Source organism: Tasmannia lanceolata, unplaced genomic scaffold, assembly GCF_043159265.1.
Source record: "Tasmannia lanceolata isolate RefF3 unplaced genomic scaffold, GAP_Taslan_0.1 ptg000023l, whole genome shotgun sequence".
NCBI lineage: Eukaryota > Viridiplantae > Streptophyta > Magnoliopsida > Canellales > Winteraceae > Tasmannia > Tasmannia lanceolata.
The window spans coordinates 1,656,998-1,673,525 of NW_027518700.1; the positions used below are offsets into that span (position 1 = coordinate 1,656,998).

At 38.4% G+C, this 16,528-nt stretch overlaps 1 protein-coding gene across 2 annotated transcripts; it reads right to left on the reverse strand.

The window, feature by feature from the left end:
- Positions 1-3,783: 3,783 nt before the first annotated feature.
- GEK1 (D-aminoacyl-tRNA deacylase) lies at positions 3,784-15,015 on the reverse strand. Of its 2 annotated transcripts, XM_077366240.1 has the most exons (9): positions 14,742-15,009; positions 13,225-13,405; positions 12,870-13,012; positions 10,164-10,227; positions 9,667-9,719; positions 7,757-7,812; positions 7,259-7,333; positions 5,347-5,532; positions 3,784-4,112 (listed from the first exon to the last, which is right to left on the reverse strand). In XM_077366240.1, exons 1-9 carry the CDS (start codon positions 14,841-14,843, stop codon positions 4,025-4,027), a joined length of 948 nt encoding a protein of 315 aa, XP_077222355.1. In that variant the 5' UTR covers positions 14,844-15,009; the 3' UTR covers positions 3,784-4,024. The 2 variants fall into 2 exon arrangements, with proteins under 2 accessions (XP_077222355.1, XP_077222356.1); XM_077366241.1 differs by lacking the exon at positions 7,259-7,333 and having other exon boundaries at positions 14,742-15,015.
- Between the last annotated feature and the right edge of the window lie 1,513 nt (positions 15,016-16,528).

Here is a 16,528-nt window from a genome sequence, read left to right on the forward strand (position 1 = left end):
ACGGGTGAGTTCTACCCTGTTAAATTCCCAAGGGCACCATTGAATCCATGTCACTAGTAAGAGGCATGAAAAATGCGGTCAGTGATGTCGATCCAATGAGGCGCCCTTGCGAGAGTGAGAGACCATAGTCACTATCAGCCCCAAGGCGAATGGAGAGAGAGAGAGAGAGAGAGAGAGAGAGAGAGAGAGAGAGAGAGAGAGAGAGAGAGAGAGAGAGAGAGAGAGAGAAGGATCATCATGTGGAGATGATTTAGGTTATTTATGTTGTGGCCCAACAAATGAACGGTTTAGATCGTCCTGTGAAGTGGGCCCACTGTACTTTTAAAAAAAATACTGATGACAATAGCATCTCTTTTCAGAATCATAAGAATCCCTCGAGAAACGGCTGTATCAGCATCCAATTGTTTGTCATTTATTTTAGACTTTTTTTTATCGATTTTAGTTGAGTGGGGAATAAAAAATATTAAGTAAAATATACACATAGGTGACAAAACCAGCTCCCTTTCTCGCCTCCAAGGTGAGGTAATGTAAAAGTCATGTTTCATGGCTTTGCAAGAAAATCATTGATAGAAACGTGCAACTATATGTTAATATTTTAATAAAGATTCAATATTAAAACTAGGGAATTGCTAGCGTCCATCGCAAAAGGCATTTCGGGGCTGGTCTGTCGTATGTCAGACCAACCACCTCGTGAATGAAGACAACATCTTTTGTCTCCATTCACTAAGTGGCTGGTCTGACGTGCAACAGACCAGCTTCGAAAAGCCTTTTGCGATGGACCCTACCAAATCCCTTAGTTGTACTAATTTATAATTTTGGCGTGAGTTTCGAAAAGTGAGTTCTTATCTCTTAACCCCTAAAGTTTAGTCCTACGTTGAAAATCAGAGATGCCCATGATATGAAGCATTTCATATTCTCCCCCGCATATATAGTAAAACTGTATGTGCGTGCGCCGCCCTGTGGGCCCACAGGAGGGATTCAGCAAAAATGGCCTGAAAATCATTTAACCAGGCGTGTGCGCAATATCACACACGCTCGATTCAGTTCACACGTATGTGGCTGAAACTTTTTCTTTAAGAGATAATCATTCAGTTTTGGGGGTGATTTTGTTGAGATTTGTTACACTTAAGTGTTATTATGCGGAAGTATAAATTCACCTTAAAGAGAACGACTCAGTCCTTAACTCATGGCGCATCGAAGGACAACCTTAATTCATCAATTTTTTTTATTTACACAAAAGCAACGGCTCACATTCAATGAAAAACAATACACATTATCAGGGCATTTCCTATAGCAAATCCTCATTATTAGATATTATAATTGCATGATCAACATGATATTTAGGCCATAAGAGAACCAAAGCAAGGCTATCAAATGAATTTACTATGTTGTAGTAAGGGAGCCACATTGTATTACAATGAGGCCGCACCCTACCAAAGTATTCCTCATTATGTATTAAGTAAAAAAATATTTAATTTTCTTATATATGTGGAAAATATTAGGGTTGCAACTCGGGTCGGGTTTTTTTCCGGAAAACCCACGATTCCCAAACCTGGCCCTACCCATGAAAAATCTCGGGTCGGGATTTTTTACTCTGACGCAATTTTTTAAGGAAAACTCTTGTTTGGCAAGGCAACTCAATTGATAGAAGTAGAAAAAACTTGAGCATGGCAAACTCTTTAGTGCATTAACTAATAACTAGTCCAAAGAGAATAAATTGATGCATTACCAAATGAAAATGATTATACTCATGTGAGATAAACGACAAACTATTTAGTTGAAACTTGAAACCCTAGAGCTAAAGGGGAGAAACAAGCAGAAGATGAAAAGAGTCCCTGTGATTGCGTGTGTGCGTGAGTTTTACTTTTAAGTTTTCACTTTCAAAGTAACAAAGTTTTAGAAAAAAAAAAAAAATACTATAACTTAAGTAACTCAGGTCGAGCCCCTTCAAACCCGGCTCAACCCGAGATTGATGAGGGCTTTTGGATCGTAAGCCCGGCTCGACCCGAAACCCGAGAAACATGAACCCAACCCAAGCTATTTTCGGGTCGGGTCGATGCGGGTCGGGTAAAACCCGACTTTACCCGACCCAAGTTGCAGCCCTAGAAAATATATACTTCTCACCTCCTGGTCCTCCTCCTATAAAAACAATCTACCACGAACATCACGTGCTCCCATCACTTCTAATTAAAAACATTAGAGAGAGGGCATGCGCAATGAGCTGACGCGATGCCTGCAATACTTTTGTAATATTTATACATTAATTTGCATAAATATCTATCAGCAAGAGATTTCAAGATTAAAAAATGAAGTTAAAATAAGTTATCCACATAAAACCTATGCTTAAAGAGCTGGTCAAAGGTTTCTAGAGAGGCTTTTAATAAGATCTGCCTTGGGTTCTAATAGGATTTAAACATCAACAATTCTTAGGGAAATTGAAAAAAAAAATGTCCTTAATTGCAAGAGCAACACATGATCACTTCTCGGGTCAGGTTGGATTGGGTTGAGACCAATCTTATCCCAACCCTAGTTATCAATAGGTAAAACCTAACCCAACCCAAACTGAGTTATCAATACCTAAAACCTAACCCGACCCAACCCTAGCCTCAGGTCGAGGATGGTCTGCCCTAATCCAACCCACCTCTAAATCTCTTAACTTTAACCCAACTCCCAATTTCGAAATCGGGCCAGGTTGGATTCGGGCTGGCCTACGGTAAAAAATAAAAAAACATAACCTTAATGTTTGTAAAATTTGTGACAAAATCACAATAAAATTAGAGGAACAGTCGGGTTAGGGCTTGGGTAGGTATGCCCAAGCCTCTACCATAAGTCATAACCCAACCCAAAATAAATTGGGTTGGCTTTTCCAAACCCTTAACCCTACCCAACCCGAACAAGACCAACCCAATGGATGGTGCAATGCCTTAGTTTTTTTTTTGTTATTGTACTTCGAATGACGATATTGGGGACCTTTTCATCTTCCGTTCAATTATATAACTTCTTAAAAAAAGTGATATGAAGCACGAGACCGGTGAGCAAGATTTCAAGTGATTTTGTGAGCTAACTTGATTAATAATTATCGTTGTAACTCGAATCCTTCTTAGAAGTTTGGTCTTTTGAATAATTTTTGTCTGCCAATTTCCCAATTTATAACCTGAATCATGCATTATCAATGGTGGATGAGATAGAATGGATTTTGGGTCCAGTGGGGAACTTCGGCATCATGGGCCTGGTTGAGAAGGGTATTTCACTGCGAAATATGGCTTAATTTTGGAGAGATTTGGGCTTGTAAATAGCTTTCTGTCGTTAACTTTTTCAATTGGTAACTATCCTGGGGAACTTCAGAGGGAACCAACTACTATATGGTTCGATTAGTCTTTCTCATCTATACCAAGTCAGGCGAAGGATTTGCACGTCAGTAGCATATCGCTACGGGCCACAACCAGAGTTTCATCCTGCTCCGGCTTTGGACTCTTGAGCAAAGGAATCAAGTGTAAAGATGCAAAGAATTACAGTGCCTATGATTGGACCATGTGTAGAGGTGCTTCATATTTCCATGGGTAAAGGTGAGATCAAACCCATGGCTTCAATGAAGCAATCCTTGGGCTCCTAACTCCTGATGCCATCTATAACTAATTTAGGTTCAGTCAGCTTATTTAGCCCTCCAAAATGTAATCAACCTCGGATCTTTTGCAAGACAACTGCTTAGAAGACAGTGTATTTCTTTTCACAAAAATCAAATTATATAACTGTTTCCACTGATTCAATTGTAATCTTAAAGCATCTCGGTAATCAAACTATATAACTGTTTCCATTTATTCAAAAGATTTTATAATTAGTTAGGAGAGAAGCAAACTGCCGCCTACAAGCATAGCAGCAATCACAATCACATGATAAAGAAAAGGAAAAAAGATGGGGAAATGATATATTCACCCCTTTTTCTTACTTGGGCCACCCACTTGTAGTGTAGAAGGATAGTCATAAATACACCAGAGGGGGCTCGTCCAGGGAACTTACTGGAGATTTAGTAGAAGTCTCCCGGCCTGCCGATCTTTATATTCTGTTCAGCAAGGAAGCTTGTGATAGCATTTTTTTGCCAGCTCTTGAAACTCCTGCACCCAGCAGCAAGATTAACATAATTGATTGTTTAATTACCATCAACTAAGACTTTATCAAAAAATAATTACCATCAACTAAGAAAATTCAGCCTAACTGCATGAAAGCCGATAACCTAGTACAAGATGAAACAGAGACCCAAAACAGTATATTGTGGCTCATTTAATTACTGGAATTATTGGTCAGGAAAAGTGCTGTTGGTTTGACATATGAAAATCAAACAGAACCCAAAAAACATAATTTGTGAATGTCGAGTTCCATCACCTAATAGATGGCAAGCAACCATGGCTCTAGATATTAAACATATGTGCATTTCAGATGTTAATGAAAGCCAAAACTAGAAGAGGCATAGATGACAGATAATCTCGAGTGAAGGTGTTGAACCCAATTATAAAGTTCCAAGGATGTTATATGAAATATCGCTAGAGGGTTTTTGCCTATTTTCATGCCTGAACGTTAATCTTCAAGAAAAGGCAATGGTCTGTTTGGATAGATCGAAAATTGTTTTGATTGTATTCAAATAAATGAATAATGTTTACAATAGTTTTAGAAATGATGCAGTTAATGGCTTTTAAAGAGGTCCTAATGTCTCATTTGAAAATAAAGGTAAAAATTAAAACAACTAAGGACCAATGTTGGTGGCATCCAAACCATTCCAAAAAAAAAATGTCCGTGGCATCCAAAGAGGGTCTAAGTTTGTCAATGTGAGTTACTTTTTTCAGTAAGGGTGCGATAATACACTACAGAACTCAGAGGGGCATAACTTTTTTTTTATCCATATGACCATCTGCACCCAGCAATTTTGTGTGCACCAAGTGAACTGAACCATCCTTATTGAAAATCATGAAGAGAGAATTAGTTGATTTTCCCCAGCATTTAATTAAGTTGCCCAGATACCTTTATCAGGTATAAGTATCTGCAAAGATTTGATATCATACTGGTGCCAAAACCAAAAATGACTGAATACTTCTTTAGATGTATCTTATTTAGGCCGTGTTCGTTTGAGATTGTGACAACCGGTTGAGAGCCCCAAACTGATTATTGGACTCAAAATTAAATGTAATTTTGAGTCCAATAATCAGTTTGGGGCGCGCAACCGGTTGGGACAATCCCAAACAAAGAGGGTCTTAGTCAACTACCACGACATCACAATTGCTTTCTTCAGCAGGTTACATTTGAAACTGGTTTGAGATTTGAAATTTTTTCTATAATAAAGAGGAGACAGCTTACTTGTTATCCAGATGTGCAAGAATTTCTCCGCCCGGAAAAGCCGACTGAGTAGCTTCAAATGAAACTTTGATTGCTTGTTTCCATGTTCCACCAATATCATTTGTGCGATTTCCCACTTTTATATCACTCGGATCTTCCATTGGTAATGAATATCCTGAGAGCAAGTGGCCCACCCAAACACCTTTCCTAAAATTATTTCCATTAAGCAATTCATCAGTAATGAAACCATAATTTGGTATTGCAGGACTTTATAGCTCATTATTAGACATTCAATGAGTATCTTGAATAAAATCAGAAAATGTATTTATGTTTTTGGTCATTCTTAGCTATGAAGGTAATGGTTTATATGTAAGAGGGTACAATGCTAGCAAGTACAGCACTTTAACAGAACAAATGAAAAAATTACAATGGTGTATTCTGTGGTGTTTTTTACACTGATATGCAAATGGTTTCTTATATTCAGTAATTTGCATGCTAGATGAGGTAGAGTGAAAGCTTTATCCATGAGCACATGTCTGAAACAAATGAATTTGCAGATTTTTTTTTTGAATGGTAAATTTATTTTTTTAACCATTTCATGATTTTTTTGTGAATTTGCAATTTTTATTTTTATTTTGAATTTGCAGATATTAGCACAAAGGTTTATGGATTCATGATCTTTTCATGCAACAAATGCACTTTTGTCAATGTTTAAAATGCTTGGCCCCAGGCAAGTTACTGTTGGTACCTGGTACTCTTTGTATTGTCCGTTATGAACCCAAGCTGAAACAAATCCAGCCAATATGAAACAATAACAAGTCCAGCTGATGCGAGTTGTACAAATTGGCTTGTCATCAAACCCCATTGAGAAAAAATAAATAAATAAATAAATCATATGATACTTTTCAATGATGGATATCATTTACTTAAAAATGATATATCTAGAGTGCGGCCTTGTAAGTCTCACAAAAGCTAGAGAACAATAAAAAGAGGAGAAATCAGCCCCACCCGCTCATTATACGAGTACCAAACAGCGCAGAAAAAAAAACATCTCTCCCAAACCGATGAACAGAAATTGATCAGATCCAGAAATCTCTAGGTGGGCTCTACAGGGTGGAGCAACCATTGGATCACATTCTTGGAGTCACCATCACAAACTCAAGCTCTAAGTTGGCCCACTCTCACCCCTTCACAGAGCGTCAAGATCTCAGCTGAGTTGGAGTCCGAGGTCCCAGCCAGCACCGAGTAGGGCATTCTCGTCCTCTTAGTATGATCCCAAATAAGCACTCCCACACCAGCTGGACCCGGATTCCCTAAGTTGGAACTTGGAACCATCGAAGTTCAGATTTAAGGATACTAATCGAGGGGCCTTAGCATCTAGGAGCCGCCCTATCGACCAAAACGGAGCTATCTCTATAACATTCCCACGATCTATGAAGGTCATCCAGCGAGACACCTGAAAAGCTCTTCGACACAACCATACTAAAAAAACCAAGGCACAAATTGCTTTAGCTGTGTGAGATCTACAATGGAACACCCGCTTAATCCTCTCCTTCCATGGGGCCCAAAGGGTGGCCACCAAAAGAAGCTGCTGCAAGCTCCTCCCTCTCACAGATGCATGAGTGATGGTCAAGAATTTAGTTACACCATGAAACAATTGTGGGAATACCCACACCATCCAATGAGGCCAAGAACAAAACTCCAAGCATCAATTTCAAAAAAAAAATATTACTCCAAACATGAGAGGACACAATGCAACGGATAAGGAGATGATCTACAGACTCCACATCTTCCACAAAAAATCGAGCAAAGGTTGACTATAACCCGTTGGTGATGGAGATGGATAAGGTGGTTTATAGTAAGGATCTTAGCGAGACCAGATTTTCAAAAAATAAACAGAACAGAACAGGAAAGCTGGTAAGTAATAGCTTACATAACAATATCCATGTGTCGAGGTACATAGTGACCACCTCCTATTCCAAGAAGTACTTTATTTCCTTCATTAGTCCTGTGCCAAATAGTTAAACGTAAGTGCAACAAATGTTTTAGTGTAGAACAATGTGTAAACATGAATTAATAGATAAGTACGAAAATAGGCATGCAATAAGAAGTGCATGAGAGAAAGAATGGGGCATTTTATGCACATAGCGAGTAATTGGCACATCATCAGAAGTATACTGTGACTGCACTCATGTGCAAGAGGCTACGCACAATAGGTAGGGGCACTTTTACATCCAATGAGAAATAAAATTACCAAATTGCAACCAAAACAATATAGGGCTATGCACTAAATAGAAAACTAGTAACCTATGTCAGTAGTTTAAAATTTGCAAATTCAATTCCAAACATTGGGTGCCACGTCAGCAAAATTTGTTGACTCAAACGAAATCTTGATATAAAAAACTGCAAAACTTGCCTACATGGATCATACCTGTTCCAATTTCCCACACCGCTACGACCTCCTAGCGCAAGTCCTTCCCACAATAACTGGAAGCATCAGAGAACCAAAGTCTGTTAGGGGAATAACTGAGAAATCAAACCAGTGGAAGCAGAAGATAATAAAGGCATGCATTGATCTGTGAAAAAGAATACCAAACTTATAATAAAAGTTTGTGACGGGGCGTGTAGAGATTTTAGATAAGGATGTAGGACTCAAAAACATGATAGGGATTGGACCTTAGAAGCACGAAGCGGGTGCAGGAGCGGGAGCGGGGAAGCGTGGGGTCTAGAAGAGTCTAAGTTTGGGAGCGCCATGGGAGCGTGTATGTAATATTTTCTTTATATATCTTTCAAAATTCAAGCACATCAAAAAATAATAGTTTCTAACCATTTTCATATGTATCTTTCAAAATTTAAGTACATATAAAAGCTAATTTCTAACCATTTTCACCATCTTCATTTGCGTGCACTTGTTCCTCGTGCCTTTTGAAGATGCATAAGCCTTTCTGCTTGCTCCAACGAATTACTTTGAAGAGTTGGAGGAGTTTGATATAAGGAAGTTGGTGATGGTGGGACTTATAGAGTAATAGAAGCAGGCTGGGAGCGTCATTAGAGCAGTTCGCATCACTCTGGGGTCGCGCTCCCTGGAAGTTCCTTCCTAAGGAGCGCCGAATCGAGGTTCCGAGGTGGGAGCGGCACCCCGAGAGGAGGTTCCTGCTTCTAAGGATTGGACACCCCAGAAACCAATACATATCATCCGGTAAAAACTGACAGATTGCACCAGCTAATACAGTGTATATATCAGACTATATAATGTGTTTTATAGGACGATACAAACATTATTTTTTCCTATCACCTGATTGACAAACCAATTATATCAGATGAAACATGATGACGTCACCCAATATATCTTTCAAAAAAATGATGCATTCAATATCCATTTCATTGGCTAAAATTACCAATATAAAACAATTACATAATATTACACAGATAAGTTCGTAACTAGTGTATGTTTTGCTCCAATCTAAAAAAAAACACTAGTATATGTTTTACTTTTAACACTTCCCCTCAAAATTTTCTTTGCCCAAGCAGAAAAATGTCTTCAAGTGATCAGCATGTAGCTGTTGATTTCCTTACGAGCTTACCTTAACAGAATCATAAGCACGGATCCTAGGGTTGAAAGTAAGGGATTTATCTAGCCCAGTCTACAAGGTATTTCAGCAAGAATAATGTACTCATCCTTGGCACGTGCTTGATACTATTTATGGTACAACACTCTGGGTATTACCAAATGCATGGATTCTGCTATGCGTGTATAAAATACACATATGTTCATAGGCTTCACAAGGACCCCTCAATATCAATTTCATCGATCTCAAGATATTAAGAACATGTTTGCATTATCTGCTACTAGGAGATGCAGATGTAAGAATACTTGTAAGAAATTGTAAAGATGCTATAATCAAAACCATGGTTTTAAATTTCGGCCGAAATCCAAAATTTTGGTCTGAAAATTTCGAATTTCTTTCAGATTTCGCTTTGGATTTCCGACGAAATCTGGTCATTTTGACCGAAATTGGAAAAAAAATTCGGCCAAAATGACCAAAAATTGAAAAAAAAAAAAAAAAAACTGGTTTCGGTAGAGGAAACCGAAATTTAAATCCATGATCATAACAAACTCTTGAGTTCCTCACATCCATTTACACAACTGTGACTCTGAAATGTATACGCACATTTATGATTTGGAAATGGTGATGGAAAAACTTATTCAATGCTGACTCAAGATAAATCAATGAGTGACAAGATGAATACTACAAAAAAAAAGGAAGAGCACGCAATAAGAAGTGCTCGTCCATTTAAATCAACACTTTCAAACCCAAAAATTGCTCAAAAGTACCCAACTAAAGCAATAACTTGAGCAGCATCCTGCCTCTTCCAATACTCTTCTGTACTGCCTACAAAAAAAACAATCAAATATGTGTTGATAGAGGAAGTAATTTATAAGTCATCTGTAACATTGAATTAAAGATCGTCAACCTATCATAGATAGAAAAGGCAAATGTATCCTATCTATAAAAGAAGATAAAAAAGGGGGCGATGATATTTCACCCCCCTGCAGTACGCATTCGCCCCCCTTTTAACGTGGTTTGACGTCAAAAAGCGTTAAAGTTGCCCACTGTTCACGTTATAAGGGAGGCGAAGCGTACTGCAGGGGGGTGAAATATCATCTCCCAAAAAAAATAATAAATACTATGACATTATTTCACTAACTCTCCCCTCCATCGGAGAAGCATGACTAGTGCATTGAAAGATTGCTGTTAACCTAAAAAGAAAGTAAATCAGTGATAACTATATGATCAAATTGAACAATTTGACACAGTTAGTGAGAAAAGGTTTACCAATCTCCACAAACATGGTTGGTGTATTAACCACAGGTCCATGATGAGTTGCCTCTAATGTAACCTACAATGTAGGAAAGTAGTAAAAAAGGTAACAACATTAATGACCATTCAACAAAAATGTAAACGAGATAAAACAAGAATTGTTAAATGTCTGGAACAATGAACTTGTCAGAAGTGCAAAGTGTAGTAGGAACTATTTTTTTGTTGAAGTAAATCTAATTTATTAAAAGAGATGAAGTTGCATGGAAAGGTCCATAAGGAACCAAGACTAAAATCAAATTCCACGCATATGATCCTTAACCATGAACCCTCACTTTACACACCATAATTGCTAGCTTCGATGCTCCAAAACTGCATTTCTATAATGTTTAGATGTGTCTACAGGGCCAATTGATCGACAAGCCACTCGGTTGATGGGATGATCTGTTAATTGACAAACTGACCCATGGAAACAGGAATGGTTGTCAGTTTTGTCTGAGCACTGACAGGTCTAGATAATTTGATATTGAATTCTTCCCTTCCATGGTTTTTCATTGGTTTTCCAAATCATACTTTATTTTCACGCCTGCCTAGATGCTCATCATGATATTAATTACTCTTCCATTTAGTGCATCAATCAGATTAGTTTTAAGTCAATTCTTTTATGCCTTCTTTTGTGTCTGAGCACTGTCAGGTCCAGATAATTTGATATTGAATTCTTCCGTTTCATGGTTTTTCATTGGTTTTACAAATCATATTTTATTTTCATGCCTGCGTACATGCTCATCATGATATTAATTTCTCTTCCATTTAGTGCATCAATCAGATTAGTTTTAAGTCAATTCTTTTATGCCTTCTTTTGTAAATCGTGCATGTGTAATCGCATTCCTTGTGATTCATTCATAATTCAAGCATGATTCCCATTCTCATTTACGGTGTATTAGATAGAATGATTATAATATCACTGCTCAATTAATCAAGCAAGCTACAGATTACAAAAGAGGATTACGGACGTTAGTAGAGACAAGATGATTTTGAACCCCTGCATCGAAGATCTTTCCATTGAGATCAGAGTCAAGTTTTGGGTCCTAAGCCCTAACCCAGGTGGTGACTCCTCAAATAAGAATTTGTTAATGCCAACTCTCGAATCCCTCACCCAAAGGATAGCATTGCTACACATCTGCGAACCAGTTAGTAAGTAAGAAAACACAAAAAAGCATAATTCACAAGACCACAACTAGGATGTCTACAATACAACTCTTCCACCTTCCAAAGCTTGTAATCTCTCGTCACGGCCAAACTTTATTGAAATTTGGATGAGAAGAAGTTCATCCCCCTGCAATTTGGTAATAAAAATCTAGAAATGTAAAGCTTTGCAATCAGGACTCTTGGTCAAACTTGTAGTGTGACGGGATGTCTAAGAAACTAGAATACTTTCAAACACATCCACTCCGGAAAGAGGGAAAGGTTAAAGCACCAAAGATTGAATGACTTGGAGTTTGTTCATTACAATTTGAAGTTTCAAGAAAGATATAATATTTTTAAATAAATTTATCACTTCTCAAGAATGAATCACACTTTAAGCTTGAAGTTAAACTCGTAGGAAATCATTAAATTTTGTAACAGGGGTTTATGGATGAAAATATCAACCACTAGCGTATAGACAACCTGAATGTCCTAATCGATTGTATAGGATGATCCTATTGTTTTCACCATAGAGGGTTTATGTTAGCAATAAGTGGAAGAACCTGGTAGTGTCGCTGCTACGGACAACAAAGATGAGGACGTCGATCCTGATGTTGAAGCCAGTGGAGTTGTTGGTGGTGATGAAGAGGGGTACCATTCAATTGAGCATGATGATTTGGTTTATGCCAGCCCTTAGGAGATGACTTATGTTAGAGACATGAAATATGATTTGTGAGAACTATGAATAATTCAACCTTCAATTTATTTGTATTATTTATAATTAGAACTTAACATTTTGTATGATTATTTTTTTATATTTATTAATGTATTGCAATCAATTTTATGTTTTAAGTAATAAAATATGCCTTTCTGTTGAATTTGGTCAGTATAATGGTTTCTTATATTTTCTAATAATTTCTTATTTTTCTAATTTTAATTTTTTTAACTATTTAAAAAAATTCTCCAGTCGTAGCGTCTTTTTCTGAAACGGAACACTAAAACATCCTGTCCCACTGACCAACTTAAATGTCGAACGAAGCGGCATTGACAACTAAGGTGACATGTAAATAATGAAACACTAACAAATTTAATAAAATATCGGTCCACCTTGGTCTGTTTAAAAAAATCATCGCCATTCAAAAAGAACTGACTAAAACAAATGCTTAAAATCCACCCAATTATATTTAAATTAAAACCCCAATATGACCAAGTATACCCATATGAAAAAAAAACCCTAATGCACTCTTAACGTGATGTGCCCCATCGATAAGATTTGGCCCCTTATCTTTTTTCTATGAAGGCCAATCCTAATCAGAATGTCTCAAAATGGTTCCTCGTCATCAAACTTCTGAAAGTAAAGTGTGCCCCCTGCAATTGTGTATTTTTAATTTGCTTGGACATCCTCCAAATGAATTATGACTTTATGAAACCCAAATGACAGATTTCACATCTTTGCTCTGTCCTTATACACAGACTGGCATGAATTTTTTTTTCTTACACAGTGGATATTGAAACTATCTTAGTACAAACCGAACATACCTCAAATTCAGGAATTAAATTATGAGTTTCAGCAATCGTCTTCAAGAGCCTCAACCATGGCCCTATCCTAGGATTAGGTGGTCCTGCCCATCCAGGCTTTCCACCACTAGGTGGTGTTTCATCTTCACCTAAATGGGGCACACCTAAAGGACAGTATGTGTAAGAACATTAATAGCATTATGCTTAAAAAAACATCACTAAAAAGCAATGAGTCATCAATGTCTCCAAACAGATAATATCTTCTTTATACTCAGTTACTGTTACAAAATAAATAATAAAAAACAAAGATGTAATACATGAACATTCTTGTCGTGGACAATAGATGGATTCGATGTTACAATCAAATGATGCATACCAATTGGATGAACTGTGAGTGCGGGGCGATTTGAAACTGCAGTGTGCCTGCTAAGAAATATGACCTCATCTGCAACCTCACCAGTCGCGTCCTCCCAACGCTTATCCAAGTTATCCTCCTTCACAATACTGTTATCATGTTTCAATAGCCTCACTTCCCCATTTACAAAACTCGGTATATCCTATGCCAAAAAAAAAAAGTTAATAAGTTATAATTTCAAAATTCATTAGGAACCAAGAAACAAAGACATAACGAGTGTACTAGCATTGTTGGTTCAAGGGAGAAATGGCGACCGTTTCATCTAGTAACAAAATAGGAATAATACAATGCGGATTGCAACAAGGCAATCTTATATCCCACCTTCGGTTGACCTAGATTATCATAGTAGGCCCTATACTGGATCTCTATTGGCCCAAAAATCACAGTAGTTGAGTAGTCCTAACTAATCCAGTTCAATGTAATTTTGGCCATTGAATGTGAACAGTTTCATATATACAGTTTTTGATTGCTCATTTGGATGCTCTTGATTGAACAGGTTAGACCATAGCATCAGTCAGTTTACGATGCATTGAAGATCCAAGGTGGGATCCACCTTGTGTGCAGTTCAAATTGACCAAAGAACTATTCTTCCACAGATATATAAGACGAATCAAGAAGTGTAAAAAAATATGCACAGTTTTTTGGTGTAATGTAAATCAACTTAATTTCACTCCATTACAAGATCCAAAGACAGTGTACAAGCCAAGGAAGCAGGATTCTTCCCTGGGAGTGGGGAACCTCGATTCCCGGGTTCTCGAATCCGAAGCGGGAATCCCGGTTTGGATTCGCCAGAAACCCGATTCCCACTTTTGGTGGGAATCGCGGTTTATGATTCCCCGGTAACCCGATTCCCATTTTTGGGAACAGCGGTTTAATGTTACGTGAAACATGATTTCCCGGCGTTTCCCCGGAGATTCACTGGTGATGCCCAACTCCTTAGCGATTCCCCGACAATTCCCCGGCGACTCATTGACGACTCTCCGGTGACTCTCCGGCGACTTCACAATTCCCGCCTCCGACTATCCAGGGAGTTTTCGATTCCCACTTTCGATTCCCAGTTTCGATTCTCGCTCTGACAACCTTGGTACAAGCATCTCAGCTCTGTACTATCTCAGATCTCAAGTCAGAATGGACGTAGCCAATAGATAATATACCAAATACAGAGTCTAAAATCCCTAGTTTTTTGGAAGACAGACATCGAATTCCTTAGGAAAAGAAAAAACAATTCTAGTCTATGTGGATAATCATAATCAAACATTTCATGAAATAATAAAAAAAAAATCAGAATCATGTAAAGGAATTAGCCATTTGTATGGAAATCAGCATTCAAGCAACGGGGTAAATAGAGGGAAGCAAAGAGGTATAGGAGGGAGGGGTGCTTACGTTTAGGAGGTGTACGGTGTGCGCCTTTAAGGTGCATGTTAGAGAGAAGCGGGAAGTACAAGGGATTATGTGAGAGATGAGGGGGAAGTGCTAACCTGCACGAAGGGACCAGGGTGCCAACCGGGCATGGCTAAGAGCGCTGAGGCTGGTCCTATTGAGGCCGGATCGATGGTTGTTGCCACCACTAAAGTCACCATCTCTCTCTCTCTCTCTCTCTCTCACAAAATGGGCTCTCTGCCAAAACAGATTTTTGTAGAAATGGGATGTGCGTATTACGCACGCCCTTTTGCTTCTTTTGTCTTTGCTAGGCTATAGCTTTGATTCTTCGAAGAAGACTGTGTTCGCTTGATTTTGTTAATGCCCAAGGAGCAGAAAGATCCTTTTTTTCCGTCAAACAACCTTGATTGATCGTTTATTATTGTGGGCTTAGACAGTAAATCCAGCCCACAATAATCCGGCCCACATATAGGAAACCCAGCTACACTGTATCTATGACTGCAAAGGGGAAGGGGCTGATGTACTTCACATTTGAAGGAATGAACAGACCTGATTGCCAAGGAAAATGCAGCTAGGTGTCCCAAGTGATGAAAAGGGATGCATTTATCATTTCCCTGCTTACATATATTATTCTGAGCTTAGGTGGCCCTCTATTTCCACGATCTGAGGTAATCAGTCTCGTAAAGTGTTGTGAGTGGAGGGGTCCCACTTTAGCTGGAGGATCACTGGGAATAGGTTAAACGAGGCCCGGTTATGTGGAAACCCCGAGGTGCCTAAGTGGCGGTTTGCAGGGATCGTTCCGTTCCTTTCTTCCTCTCTGGTGCGCTCTTTTCATGTCATGAGAGTAGTGGAATTAGTAGTCAATATACGCCGACTTACCTAATCAATAACGGCGAAGGTAAAGGGAAGTTAAACGGACAGAAACAAAAATTAAAATATAGGGGAAGCAAAAACCTTGACTCACACGCGCGGCCGGCCAAGCTGGGCGCCGCGTGTGTGGTATAGCCAAAAGCCCACCGGGTCCACTTAGTGGCTCATGCACGTAGGCCCCCTTTCTCCTCTTCTCATTCATAAAGCTAAAGAAGTGAAAAGCTATATAAACACATGAAGCTTTTCTCCACTTTCCAATACGGGACTATTAGCTTTTGTGAAGGAAGTGAGTAAACTCATTTTCCAAAATCAAAGTGGCTTCTTTTTATAAACAAAACAACTTTGTAAAATACCAACAATGGCCGCTTTTGTATTAAAATACCAACAATTATCTCTGAGAATATTAAGCAAGCAGTGTTTGGTTTCACAGTATAGACTCGGAGATTAGGGGAAAAGGTAGGTGTATCATTACCGGAGAGAGAGAGAGAGAGAGAGAGAGAGAGAATTATTCTCAAGAAATTCCAACCAAAATCAAATTTCACTTTTTTTGTGGATTTCGGCTTGGATATTATAAGGAGGGGACACAAGAATTCCTTATAATAGGATATGCAATAATGACCAAGGAGACATCTCAATGGATCTCAAGCAAGTTTAGAGCTATATTGGCAACTAAATGGAGGATTTTGCTGATTAGGAAGCCAAATGCAAAGCACAATCCCAAGCCTCTACCAGTTTTTGTGCAACTAAACACACTAGAGTTTCCGTTGCCAAATAAAGTCCGAGCTTCTGAATAAGTTATAATTATTATGGTGCATTTCCCATTAAAACGAGTCAACTGCAGTATAGATTGAGTCTTTCAGCTTCCAAAAATCCCCTCTATATGCATATTTTCTACGGGATTGTCTATATTGATGGCTAATGCATCATAATCCTTCTAATGGTTGGACTCACCATTTGAATGGTCTGGATCCTTTTGTGACATTGTTATGAAAACCCATTGCATTTCATCATAACT

Coding starts and splice junctions, on each gene's coding strand:
- GEK1 (XM_077366240.1), bottom strand. CDS start 14,843: ATGGTGACTTTAGTGGTGGCAACAACCATCGATCCGGCCTCAATAGGA. Junction 9,720..10,163: donor AACCATGTTTGTGGAGATTG/GTAAACCTTTTC, acceptor TTTTTTTTGTAG/GCAGTACAGAAGAGTATTGG. Junction 7,813..9,666: donor CTGCTCAAGTTATTGCTTTA/GTTGGGTACTTT, acceptor TGATGCTTCCAG/TTATTGTGGGAAGGACTTGC.